Source organism: Carassius carassius, chromosome 48, assembly GCF_963082965.1.
Source record: "Carassius carassius chromosome 48, fCarCar2.1, whole genome shotgun sequence".
Taxonomy (NCBI): Eukaryota; Metazoa; Chordata; class Actinopteri; order Cypriniformes; family Cyprinidae; genus Carassius; species Carassius carassius.
The window spans coordinates 6,118,303-6,132,495 of NC_081802.1; the positions used below are offsets into that span (position 1 = coordinate 6,118,303).

The 14,193-nt window shown below is 37.3% G+C and overlaps 1 protein-coding gene across 1 annotated transcript; it reads right to left on the minus strand.

Moving 5' to 3' along the window:
- Nucleotides 1-1,370: 1,370 nt before the first annotated feature.
- mfsd6a (major facilitator superfamily domain containing 6a) lies at nucleotides 1,371-10,592 on the minus strand. The gene is made up of 8 exons (XM_059543180.1): nucleotides 10,313-10,592; nucleotides 8,602-9,593; nucleotides 7,584-8,182; nucleotides 5,634-5,731; nucleotides 3,719-3,880; nucleotides 3,532-3,630; nucleotides 2,554-2,831; nucleotides 1,371-1,766 (listed from the first exon to the last, which is right to left on the minus strand). Exons 2-8 carry the CDS (start codon nucleotides 9,568-9,570, stop codon nucleotides 1,578-1,580), a joined length of 2,394 nt encoding a protein of 797 aa, XP_059399163.1. The 5' UTR covers nucleotides 9,571-9,593; nucleotides 10,313-10,592; the 3' UTR covers nucleotides 1,371-1,577.
- Between the last annotated feature and the right edge of the window lie 3,601 nt (nucleotides 10,593-14,193).

The following is a 14,193-nucleotide window of genomic DNA, read 5'->3' on the forward strand; positions in this document are numbered from 1 at the left end:
TTTTTCTGGGTCTCAGGAGTTTTTTTTATAATAAAAAAATAAAAATAAAAAAAACGCAACATGAAAAAAAAACTGAACTAAACAAAAAAGGATAAAACAAAAGTCTTTATGAACAAAAACGACACAAAGGACAAAACAAAAAGGCAACATGATAAAACAAACCAAAACCAACCCCCAAATAAATAAAACAAAATCAAATAAATGAAACCAACCCACACTCACAAAACAAAACAACCCCCCCCCCCCCAAAAAAACATACTAATATGAAACATGCACTGTTTCATCACATCAATCACTCCTATGTCAGAGACCAGCTGTAATCACCTGAAATCCCTCCACACCACTCTCCCAGCTCATGACTCAGCCCTTCCGATCCAAACATTTGTCAGATTTACTCAAAACAAAAAACAAAAAAACATGAGAAAAACGGAATTGAAAAAAAAAAGACAAAAACAAAAAACAAACACTGAACCAAACAGAAAATAAACTAAATTTACATCAAATAAAACTACAAAGCTAAAATAAAAGCACCAAGCAATAACCCCCCCCCCCCCCCAAAAAAAAAACAAATAAACAAACTAACAAAATGAAACCAAACAAAGCAAACCAAACCTATCACTGCTTCAGTACTTCAGTTAAGAAAACAAATATATTGTCAGATATTTCTAGGTTTTTGTCTCATCCAAACATTGTGATATCATAAATTGCATTGAAGTGAGTTCTGACACTTGCCAAAGCATTGTTGCAGGGCATATTGTGTTAGTGACAGCTAATCCCAGCGGAGATGAAGTGTGTGCTGTGAGGGGGTGTGTGCTGCAAATAAGGTGTTTGATTCCACAGAAAGATATGAATTCTGAGAATAAAAAGAAACTTATTCTTGTGCCTGCTAAAATGTTTGCTCAGCATGTAAATCAAGTGTCTGATTATTACCAAGAACACAGCAAGAAAGAATTATGGTCTGGTTTCCATGGGAACAGGAGATGACTGCCCTCCAGTGTTAGCTAATCATCAACTAGGTCAAGCGGTCCAGATGAGGATCTATTGCTGGTGTCTTTAAATGATGAGAAAGGTGCTCAGTGACGCATGCAAAAATAAAAATACAAGAAAATCCCCTTGCAAAAATCTCTCTTACACCTACATCTCAAGTCAGAGGTGAAAGTGTGATAAAGAATGTCCCTGTTATTCCCAACTACGCAATGACGTCAACGTTAGTTAGAGTAATTAATACGCTTTTTCCTTTTTAAATTCACTTATAGTGTTTCAGAAGGAATATATTCTCAATTATAGGTCTCAAAGTGCAATTGTAAATGGGCAAAACGCCCAGGCACTGCTGCCCTCTACAGGTCGAAGAAAGTAAAAAAAGGCACATGTTACAGTTTAAAATCTTCCAGGCTTTATTTATAGAATGTGCAAAACACCTGGAAATAAGTTAAAAATCATACAAAGGCCACATATACAGTAAAGTTCTTTTCTCTTCCTTGTAATTTCTCACATAGTTCATAAAAACCCTTCACAAAGAAAACAAAATCACTGTGTGAAGAGAAAATACACACGGGTTACCGGATCGGTTTGTGCCATCAGCTGTTCAGATGTAATACAGGTTGTGGGTCCTGTGTTGGGAATTCCAGCTGTGCGGTGGGCCTTGGGGCCCCGGGGTCCTCCTGGGACTGGAGCCCGCTGGGAGTGCTTTTTTGCCGTGCAGCATCGCCAAAGATGGGAGGTGATTGGTCTTCTTCTCGAGAGTCTGAGGGGACCTCATCTGTGACCTAGTTAGAAAAATAGTCAGTTTAATTGAGCTATTTTATATATTTCACCAAAATTCATTTGGTGAACTTATTAGGCAAAAAAAGGCATGCCGAATATTTTATAAACAAAAATGCATCTTTTTTTTAAGTTAGTTAAATTGGAGCATGTTTACTAGCATTCAAAAGTATGAGGTTAGGAAGATTTTTGATTTGTTTTTGAAAGTCACTTATGCTCACCAAGACTGCATTTATTTGATACACTAAAACCAGTAAAACACTAAAAACACACACACACACACACACACACACACACACACACACACACACACACACACACACACACATATATATATATATATATATATATATATACTATATAGTCTTTGAAAAAATAAAAAATAAATAATGGCTCAGTACACAAGTAAACTACATGAAAGAATTTTCCCACCAGCTATTTACACAAACTGACAAAACTTTTGTGATCAGACAAAACGTTTAGTTACCTGAATTAATCAGCATCTGAACAATGACAAATCAACCAACTCTCTAGATAAAATATTCACATTATAATATTTTGCACTCTATGTGCCAAATGTTGTTAAATGAGGGCGGAAATTGTTGAAATACTCTGTATATTTGTGGCGGTTTCAGGTATTTCAGAACTAAATCAACGTGTTCTCACCTTTCTGCCGCAGAATGCATGAAAAAGAGAGTAAACACACACAACAACATAACACTATTTTGAAGACATTTAGATACATATTCATATTATTCATCACCATTGTCCTCTTAGTTTCTTCTGCGTTACCTGAAGGCGCTGGACCTCAACATGGGTCTTTGCTATGATGACCATCTCTCTGATTTGGTAGAAGAGGAGAGCGACTGTAACCCACGGAGAGCCGGAGGGAACCCAAGCAGGCTTGTTCAGATCTTCCTGCTCTTCCTGGTGCCGTGTTTTCCGAGCCGGAAGTTTGGGTTCGTGTCGAGCAGGTGCAGGCACGTCTGTTGTGTTCTGAACCAGGTCAATAGTAGCTATGGGAACAGGACTGGACGCGATAGGAATATTCTCTGCTAGCATTTTGTCCTCTGTGGGGTAAAAAAAACATTATATTGAAGTAGACTTGTTCTACATTCTATTCATGTGTGAATGAAAATACTTCTCACAGAAATGCTTCTCATAGTTTAAATAAACTATCCATTATTGGCGCTTTAAAACCAGCATTAAAACTTAAAACAAGAACAAATCAGAAAATCATTTGAACAAGCCTTCCAAATTAACTGCTGCATTAAAATTAATTGGACTTATTGGAGACAACATTTTAGCTTGTTTGCGCACATTTCACAATACACAAGTCATGTAAAAAACCTGTCACTATTTGGAAAATATGGCAGATTCTGCTACTATTTTGAAAAAAATTAAATACACTACTGAAAATGTGATTCTTTTATTATACTTACACTATTATATACTTATATTCAATACACAAAGTGCAAAAAAGGCAAAAAACATCATGAAAGCAACAAACCATGAACCAAACTTAAACAAAAAGGGCAAAAACTAACGGATAACAAAACAATGAAAAAAAAGTCAACCGAATTGAAAAACCCAACATAAAACAAAAGCAACCAGAAGTGAACTGAGCAGAATAGACAAAAAAGCAAAATGAACCAGGACAACCCCAATCAAACCCACCCCGATCCAAACCCGAAAAGAGAAACAAAACCCCCAAACTAATCAAAATCTTATTTTAAAAGAATAAGCAATGAACAAGATCTTGTAGCTCACCTTTTTTCTCATTCTGGCCAGTGATGCACATAATTAATGAAAAGATTAGCAAAATAACAAGTGAGGTCATTCCTATTCCCCTGAATGTTTCGGCAGCACCTGAAAAATAATACAGCCTCTTGTTTATACACACACACTGGCATTCATTTTCTCATATCATTACAAAAACAATGGGTATTGTTCATACCAAAATAGTTGACAAATACCCCGCCGACCATCGCCCCACAGCCCCTGCCCAGCCCGAGGTGGAGACCCTGCAGGATGCCCTGAGCGGATGTCCGTAGCGGCGGAGGTACAGCCGCGCTCAAATATGAGATACACGCTGCCCACACGGATGCATGCGTTATGCCTGCGCAGATACACAACTTTATTATTCAGCATAACAAGGCTTAGAGGAATAGTTCACCCAAAAATACAATTTGCTGAAAACTTGACACACCCTCAGTCACACACTGAATCTTGATGTTTGTGTGACAAAGAATTATTTTTTTTGAACTCTTGAAATTAAATGCTTTATATTCAGCTGGGTCTCAGGCTGTTAACCAATTGAATCACTTTAATAAATAATATTCAACTATTACCATACATTAGATTAGGTGAAACCATGTAACCAGACCACACATGTGGTGATGTCTCATTCATCAGCAAACAATCACATGTCCTTTTGCTGTTTTTGCCATAATAAAGATTACAGCAGCTAAAGAACAACACTGATAAGTCAAGTGGCAAATTGCACAACTAAAGCCAACACTTACCACCATTATGGTGACATCAGACCAAACTATTACTTTGAAACAGACATCAACATCTAAACCTCTGCTTAAATCTTAATTAGAATGTTAGGGGATAATGTTCTAATAATGTTATTAATAAACATTTTTAGAATGTTTTTAGAGAACGTTATCCTATCTTTTGAGAGAATGTTCTGGGAACAAAAATAAAACTACCTGCTAAAACCTTTGTTAGAACAATGGTCATGTTCTTAGAACATTTTTAGAACAAAAAAATTCTAGCTGGGTAATCCTAGAATCAGCTAATCTACTGCTGTGTGCCGTGCCTTCCAAAATGTAGATAAGTTTGCTTCATCAGAACAGAATTGAAACAATTTAGCTTTACATCACTTGCTCACCAACTGATTCTCTGCAGTGAATGGGTGCCGTCAGAATGAGAGACCAAATAGCTGATGAAAACATCACAAAAATTCACAAGCAATCCAAACAGCCGCTCTAGTTCATCAGTTAATGTCTTGTGAAGGGAAAAGCTGCATGTTTGTAATAAACAAATCCATCATAAAGGCGTTTTAACTTTAACGTTGTTTCAGGCCAAACAAAGTCTATAACAATCTATAACAATGCTTCCTCCAGAAAATGTCAATCCCCTGTTGTCCTCTCACACCAAATCAACAAACATATTTGTTTAGAACAGTTTTGGGTTGAGAAGAGATTATTTTTTAATAGATAAAGCAATATTATTGATAGAGGACTTTAAAAGATTTTTTTTTCTTTTTATAAACAAGATGTTCACTTCACAAGATGTAAACTGACAGAATCATTCTGACGCCACCCATTCACTGCAAGTGATCCATTGGTGAGCAAGAGATGTAATGCTAAATTTCTCTAAATCTGTTCCCATGAGTCCCATGTTTAATTAACCAGTTTATAAAAAAAAAGTCCATAATGCACCTAATACATGTTTAAACTTATGTGCACACAAGCAAATCTGTCTCATGACATGAAAATGTATGTGTCTAAGCTTGGACTTCCAAGTACTGTATATATAGAGGGAAGGCAACTAACGAGTATGTAACAGTATATGGATACGTTTCTTTGAACTGATGAAAATGTCTGTAATGAATGTAAACAGACTTGCTCCAGGTCTTCATTCCAGTGAGTGGATGGTATTCTCTCTTTAATGCATCTACATGCTTGTTCTCTTCTTGATTGTTTTGAAAGGGCGGGGGAACTGACAACGTCAAACTGACTTTATTTCCTGAACCCTAGCCTTTCTTTGTTCTGCACACATCACTTTACTTTTATGACTGAATCTGATGGTTTATAGTATTGTGCACACACAGACCACGATGCTTTAACCCAGGATCATACCTTGCAGCACTTCCATGGGCAGCACGGTCCAGGCATTCTTCAGATACGAGATATATAGGTAGCGTGCTGTGTTGCAGGCCAGGCCGATGTACAAAACTCTGACAGAAAAAGTTATAAAAAAAAATACATGCATGAATCTCACGAAACATCTCAAGAACATGTCAGACTCATGTTTCACCCCTTTAAATATAAAAGGAGAAAAAAATTATTTTGACATTTGAAAGAAAATTTATATTAAAGAATGATTTTTAATTCATTGTTAATTCGAAACAAACAAATAATAAATAAATTTATTAATATAAAATATTTTTTTCTAGCTGCAATACATAAAAACATTAATGACCCTAATTTAATGGTTAATGGTCCCCCAACTCATTTCAATTTCTATTTTTATGCAAAATAAAAGTTTTCTCTGAACTGCTCTGTGCGTTTCATGATGACTAAATAAATTAACTTCCTCTGTGCTGTAAAACAAGCAACCAAGTTGCATAGTCATATCGCAAAGATCATTCCAGCTTCTGCAGGTCATCTTTTAAAAATAAGTCTATAAAACATAGAAATGTCGAACAGGAAGTTCCTTAAATTTTTACAAGAAGTTGTAAACCAGTCAAGGATGGATGACTTATGAATTCATTCTGCTGTCAGTCATTTAGTCAAAATATTTCTCTGTAAATTTAAACAAATAACTCAACTTGAACACCAAAGAGCATTAATGTTATGATCTTTGTAAAAGGAGCCACACAGTGGACACTGTAGCTGCTGTGCAATGCTATCTGGACTTCTGCCAATGCTGACAGAAAAAGGCTTTGTACTCTTGAACCAGGCTTTTCAACCAAACAATGACTCACTGATCCCAGTGCAGACCTACAGAGTCGCATAACAGCGCCACGCACAAAGACTCCCTGATTCAAGGTCAGGATCAAATGTGCTAGAGTCACATGGTGCAGTGAGACAGTTTGGGTTACCTGGACAAGTCTAGCCTGTGACTAGAATTAACTACTATGATGGTTTGTTTCTAAACCCCTAGCGGCATACGTAAGCAGCAACTTTCCAAAAAGTAGCATCCTAACTGAAATAAACCTTGTGACTTGAAACACTGACAGTTGATGTTAGCATGTGGCTAAGCTAACAGCCTGACACACCAAGAACAACGGCAACAAAACGTAGCATCTACATCAGGGTGGGCTTTTTTGATTTAGGCCAGTAAGCAACTACCTAGTAACTGCCTGTAATTCTTAAAATTATTTATAGAAAGCCACCTTAACAGGACTTGAAACAGAGCCAATGAATGGTTATAGACAACAACTGGTTAGACTGTTGTACTTTATGCAATGTGTATTTCCTTAATGACTAAAAAGTTTGTAGAAGCCTTCAATACAGTTGGTAAATATTTTTTATATTTGGGTGGGGGGGGGACTAGACATAGTCTCAGAAAAATGGTTGCAGGAATCAAATTTTTCATGGCATCTTCAGATTTGAAATAGAAACTCATGAGACATGAGAATTTCAACCCATTACTTTTCAAGATTGCTCCAGGACTTATTTCATGTATTTTTATATCAAATAAAAAAACTATTAAGTGTGGTTAAAAAATAAATTGTCTGTAACTTTTAATATTTTTGAGCATTATCAACTCTGGTTGATAACAATGAAAGCCCAAATGGTCTTCTTTCCAAAGACACCAAAATTATGTGTGTAAGAAACATAAGTAAGGAACTGTTGCAATTATAAGTTAGGTAGAGCACTTTCAGCTGTGAGTCCCATAATGGGGGGGGGGGGGGGGGGGACTGGTTAACAGGTTAAATGGTATTTAAGTCAACTGAATAACTGAACAAAGCCAAAATACATCTGAACTGAACCGGACCAAGATTCAGATGTGAATCTAGATTCAGAACTGAACCAGACCATTCGAAGTCCCCCTATGCCAACAAGAAATCACAGGAACCTCACCTGATGTGTCCCACCAGTTCGATGAATTTATGGCTGGTAAAATAGGCAGCAAGCTCTGACACGTGACTCAGGACAGAGCAAACACCAAACAGCGTTGTGGTTCCTGTCAGATCCTGTAAATGCCAGTAAAGGAAAGTGAAAACAAACCCATAGCCGAAGCCCATGAACCAGGCCACGAATAACACAGTGCTGTACTGTATGCCACACAGCAATCGCATCAAGTCCCAGAAGTGGAACTCCTCGACTTGGACAATTGTTGGGGTCTCAGAGTTCTCCATTCCAGGGGAACCGCTAGGTTGGGTGTTTTGCTGCTGGTTGCCAACCTCGTTTCCTTCAATCGTGTTTTGGTGCTGAACATCAAACTTAAACTGAGTGGCAACGATCAAAGCTATTCCCATTAATACGCCAAACACAATGAAGGCAGTGTGGTAGTTCTTGTAATTTTCCATGAAGCATTCATTGTTGCCGATGACAAGGTTAGTGCTAGTGTGATCGATCCAGATGCCGACACAGAGCATGGCTATACCCCAGCCTAGAGATCCCCACATGCGCTGGAGACCATAGCGGTCACGGTGTGCACCCAGATATTGTAGCGTCACCTAAATCCCAAAAAAAATAAAAATGTTAGACTCAAATACCTCTTGTCTACTAAAATGGAGTTAGAACTGGTGCTGGAAGATCTAACAACCTCTCTCATGACAGGGTTACCATTGATTTGAGAGCTAAACAATAATGTAACAGTCATTCCTACATTCAGGCACCTATACCCTAAGCCTAGGAACATAGATTTGCTTCCAGAATGGGAACTGGCTTAAGCACCAATGCCAGTACTCTTACATTGGAAATGGGACTGTAGTTTGTCTAACATTTAATTCAATGGAAGCATTGTCTAATCTCTCTTATGGAGTCCTGCTTATTCAAATCTTTCATTCAAGGTTTCAAGATACATGGCCTATGAAATGGACTCTACTAACTGATCTGCCTTGAATTTATTTGAAGAAAAAAAAATGCTACATACTGTATCCACAATGGTAATGGCTGGAGCACTGAAAAACTCGCCAATGATGACGACAAGCAGAATCAGCAGAAAAATGGCATGAACCTGGTCCTTGTTATATTCAGGAGGTTGGTTTGGTTTGGTTGTAGTACTTTGAATAGTGCTGCTAGACGTGGTGTTTGGGGCTGATGTTGAGTCGAAGGTACTTGGCTCGGGCCTTGTGGTGGTGGTTTGGTCAGATTGGGTTGTGTTAGCTAATTCATCAGGTGCCACTGTGAAACTGGAGTTGGAATCTCGTTTGAATCTGTGTTCAGAGTTGTAGCCTGAAGACTGAATGGAGGAAAGAATGGTTCGCCAAGGGTAGAGTCTAATCAGATCCCTGCGGAGTCTCATTTGATTTGTTGTCGGGATGGAACTGGTGTTGAGGTAGAATGTCTCATTAGATGTGGTAGTGTGGACAGTCGGTACCATAGCTGTGGTCGTCAGGAGGTTCTCCTCTTTACACTTCATGTCCGCTGGCTGCACAATGCCAATCCCAGAATTGAAGAGGACCCAGCATAACATTGAGAACAATAAGACTGCTTTACCTTTCTTGAAACGATCTGCAACGATGCCCCAAAAAGGAGCGCTGCAGAACTCAATGAAATAACGAATTCCCACTAGGAGACCACTTTGGGTGGGATTCATACCCAGCTGCTTGTAGTACAAAGCAAGAAGTGGATGGAGCGAACCATATGCAGCATAAAAGAACAAATAAAACACTTTTGACACAAGAAGGTGGCGGTTGACCCGTAGGAACAATCGTTCACAGCAGCTCATGTCGTGTTGAGTAGATGGAGTTGGTACTGTATCGTTGGGTACATTGTCCACAGATGATTGCGAAGGTTGATCTGATTGAATCTCAAGTGACAGACGGTCGAAACCCTCGAGGTGTCTCCTCTTCAGCTCCTCTTCATCGTCAGTTAAGATGGCTACACGGTCGTCAGCCATCTTTGCTGGGGTGCTTAATATTTCTAAAGTTGGGTTAAAGATAATGTTAATATAGAACTGTTGAGCATGTGTTAAAAATACAGCTCGACTGGAAACATTTAGCATACATAAGGGTCAATTCTGATTTCAGTATGACTTTGACAGCAAAATAATTGCACTGAAAAAACGGGGGGGTTGGGTTACAGATCTTAACAGAGAACTGACAATTTAATAAAAACAGGATAATTATGGCATTAAAAACTCGTATATTAACACTGTTTTGCATGTGAAGTCTGGCATATATTAAATTCTATTCTTACTATTACTATACTATCCACAATATCAAATGTTATGTATGCTTGGAATACCCAGATGATCTACTACAGTTGACAAAATAACTATGTTTATTTCCAAAACAATAACGTGACGAAGTCACGTGACAGCAAAGTTTATAGCGCGCCTGTCTAAAACTGTCCTACTTTTACGGAAGTATCAGCGCTTCCTTTACTGAGATGCCATTTAATAAAAGATAACCTGTATATTTATTCGGCAATGTCTTTTAGATATTTAAAAAAAAACTTTTCTTACGAGAATCTATGCGACTAAAACAGGAAGACGAGTCACAAAAGCCTTCTTATATTCAAGAAATGCAGGAAATGGAGAAGAGAAGTCCATATCAAGCAAATGTTAAGCATATAACCATTATTTTTTACAGTAGAATACGCGTAGGCATGTTATATGAAAACAGTCATTGTGTATTTACCTGTAACGTTCGTACCGGTAGTTTCAGGTGATTCGCTTACTTTGGAACAGACGCGCCTCGATGATGAAGTTGATTTTCTACCATATCCAGCGAGTGTTTGTTTACTAGACCGTGTTTTTGTTTACCGGCTTTTCTGTCAGTTTAAACAGATACTTTCTCCCTTATTTGATGCCTTGTCGAGGCATTTTTGTTGCTTGGGGGCGAGAATCCAGCGTTCACCTGCTCACAAACCGACTTGGGTCTACCTCATGAAAATTAATTAGGTGATGACGTTACTAGCTCGGGTTTCTTTTTGGCGAAGGCGTGGCTTTTGAATTGCAACGCGCTGACGTTGCAGGAGATACAGCGAGGGCTTGTTACTTGAATATTAAGTAGATGAAAATAAGGTCAGAGCCAAGAAAGGCTCTTGAATATTATTATTGTGCATCAGATATATATATTTATTTTAATTAACAATAACATGAACAAACATTATTAAAATGTTTGTTGATTTTTGTTGTGCTTAATCATCCCAGTTGGGAGTATCTGTTGATTTGCACAGTCGAAAACAACCTGTTCCCCAACTCTTCTTTGTTCAGGTTAAACCGTTTCACTTCGTTGAAAATTAAATGGTGAACATCCGCATCTTTCGCCCCTCCCTAAGCAACATGCTTTGTAGAAAGTGGCAAGTTGGTTTTATTTTATGAATGAATAAATATCCAAGTATGCATTCAAGTTCAGTTGGCTTTGGACTAAAACAAAAAGCAGAAGGACTTATTGAAAAATGCTAATTCATTCCCTCTTCATTCTTTCACTTGACGCCAGGAATATTTATTTCCCCGGTAATCGCAGTAAACAAAGCAGCGCAACTCTTGAATTTGCAACTTGCAGCACACATATTTAATCAATTAAACCATAGCCTTTTGAAGTGTAAGCTATATCAATTTGCATGTATGTTTGTTTTGTTTTTTGCCAGCTGCTATTTGCCCTTTGTCACTTAAGTCAGACTGAATAAGCTTTTTTTGCACTACAATCTTTTTTTTTTTTTTTTGTTTTTTTTTAAATCTGCACTGTTTGTTCACTTCACTGGTTTGCACTCTATCTGCCATGAGCCTGCTTTATTTAACTTTAATTTTTAAGTGTTATCTGTATGCACCATGGATCTGAGAGAAACGCAATTTCAATTTTCTGTATGTATGTACTGTACACGTGGAAGAATTGACAATAAAGCAGGCTTGACTTGACTAAGTGTAAATTGCGATAGAGAATATTTACACTAACTGCAAATAGCTATAGATTCTATTTAGGCTACACCATGTTAAAATAGCATGATATTCTGCTATTTATACTACTTATGGCAAATGGCATCTATCTGCACCTCAGTATTGTAGTACATTATAAAACAGTACTATGCAATGATAACTTATTAAATGTAAATTAAATTTTTAATTCAAATTATTAAATGGATGCCACCTTATTGGGACAATAAAGCCGTCCCTACACCTACCTTAACCCTACCCGATGATTTATTTTCAACTTTTTATTTTTTCCTTCCTTTTTATTGAAATGTTTTTGTTCTGATATGCAATTTGAAAAGGGACCAAAAAATAGCGAAAAGGTTGATTCGAACCAGGTTTGATCGCGTCAAAATGAGTACAACAAACATTTTATCATCTGTGCCACTGAAGCCAAAAGCTGCTGACTGTCTGTTGTAATCTTAGCTGAATCACACGTTGGTGGGCAGAGTTAGTGTAGCCTCTGCCAACAAGGCGGTCTATTTGCACTTAGTGTAAATAGACACTCCATAGTTTTATTCACCTGAGCCAAGTTGGTTGCCATGTTGAGGGGACCAATGGGTTGAAATTTGTATGTGTCATGTGAGAAGGTTGCGTTTAATACAAGATCTGGCAACTGGGCAACCTTGGAATTTGTTGACGTGATTCTATTCATATAATGAGGTTTGGGCCATACAAATTACGGGAGTTTTACCTGAGGCGAATGTAGCAAACAGATAAAATATGCCCAGTGGGATTTTTTAATAGAAAGATTAAAAATACAGGAGAAATACGGGAACATATTTAAACGGGATGATAGCGTTCTATATTGACCTATGTCAATTTGTCCTACCCTGTCAAATTTTGTTACCTCCCATTAAAACAGTGGGTAGTACAATTTCGACAACGAAAAATGCTATCCATGGTTTATTAACGTCTAAACCCTAAACCTACCCTTACAGTAATTCAAATACAGTAATTATGTGTTATATTCTCGTTGTAGCTAGAAGGGATAATAAATAATTTTTCTACCTATTAGTTTGTGTTTTATTAAAGTCTACCCCAACCCTACACCTACCCTTACAGTACTCTTGCATAGCCAAACCTTCAGAATTACGGCTGAAGGTCTGAAATCTATGGCAGCTTTCATTGGTCAAGGCCTGTCCATGAGTCCGTTTGACCGAACTTGTCAAACAACCAATCACAGTTCGTTTCGTTCAGCCTCACGTTTCGGGGCTTGGAAATGTTACCAGCTCGCCACAATGACAGTGTGTTATGGAGCTATTATTATGACAAAATGATTTGAATTTGAATTGTTTCAATTAGAATTATTTGCAAGTGTAATCTAACAAAATTGAATTTTAGGTGGTAGTTTAAATAGTTCTAAATTTGATCTTTTTAAACGAATATTGAACATTTGAAATTTAACAAACTGAGATGTTTTTATGGCTGAATTTTATAGACATGTATTTTCAAACAGCTAGTTTTTTTGTTCTCAATTTTTCTACTGCAAATATTCAGTTTAAAAAAATTCAGATTCAAGTTTTCAAGATAAAGAAATTCGGAACTTCAAATTCAGTTTTCTTAAATTCAATGTCAAAAATCCAAACTCAAAAATTCAGATCTTACAGAAAGTAGGTCACAGGTCATCCACAGGGAAGAGTAGATGATCTCAGAAAAGTCGAACAGAGCATTTTGGCCAATTGGGGACTGCGGAAGTTTCCAGCGCGAACGTGGTGGAGGTTCAAGAGGTTGCCACTCTCTGACTCTGATTTACGTCCATGTTACGATGAAACAAAACCTTTTTCGACGTCCAGACCCCGGCCCATTCCACAGCCATACCTGTCACACACCCATTCTAAAGGGATGCTTAATCACTTTTTAAATCACAATTTAAGATATTTTGGATGAAAACCGGGAGGCTTGTGACTGTCCCATAGACTACCAAGTAAATTACACTTTTAAAGTCCAGAAAAGTACGTTGGTGCGTCCCTGTGACGTCACAATGAGACAACATCATTGTTAGAACTCGCAGAACCTCGAGTTCTTCATTCGTTGCAAGTTCTGGAATTCCTCTACCTTGATTTCTTCTGAAGTGAATGCAAAAAGCGTGAGAAGTTTGACGAATGGTATGGGAGATTTAAAAGACAATGAAATGCAAATATTTGTTTTATAATAATTATGAAATTGTAAATTATAATTATTTATTTGCAATCATAAGTGTGTTGTTTCTGTATTTGGTCAATGTGCCATGCCACTGTTTCTCTTCTTACACAAACACACAAAAATAGCTAATTATTGCCATCTTGTGAAAACTTGGAGGACTTTAGTGTTCATTTCAACATATGTGGTGAACATTAAACATTTCAGCATTCATTTCTTGTTCATTCATCTTGGAACTGATCTCCTGCCACCTGTCAGTTCATGTGTTTAAATAATACAGTTGAATAAATATAATAAATAAATAAGAATTATTAATACATATACACTACCAGTCAAACATTTGGAATCAGAATGAGTTTCTTATGCTCATCAAGGCTGCATTTATTTGATTAAAAATAAAGGGAAAAAATGTTATATTGCGAAATATTATTATGACATTAAATAACATTTTTCTATTTTAATATA

Bases quoted from the DNA above. Each gene is read 5' to 3' on its own strand.
- mfsd6a (XM_059543180.1), bottom strand. From the start codon at position 9,570: ATGGCTGACGACCGTGTAGCCATCTTAACTGACGATGAAGAGGAGCTG. The intron at 5,732-7,583 runs GTGAGGTTCCTG...TTTTTCTGTCAG, and splicing joins GAACTGGTGGGACACATCAG to AGTTTTGTACATCGGCCTGG. The intron at 1,767-2,553 runs GTAACGCAGAAG...TTTTCTAACTAG, and splicing joins TTGAGGTCCAGCGCCTTCAG to GTCACAGATGAGGTCCCCTC.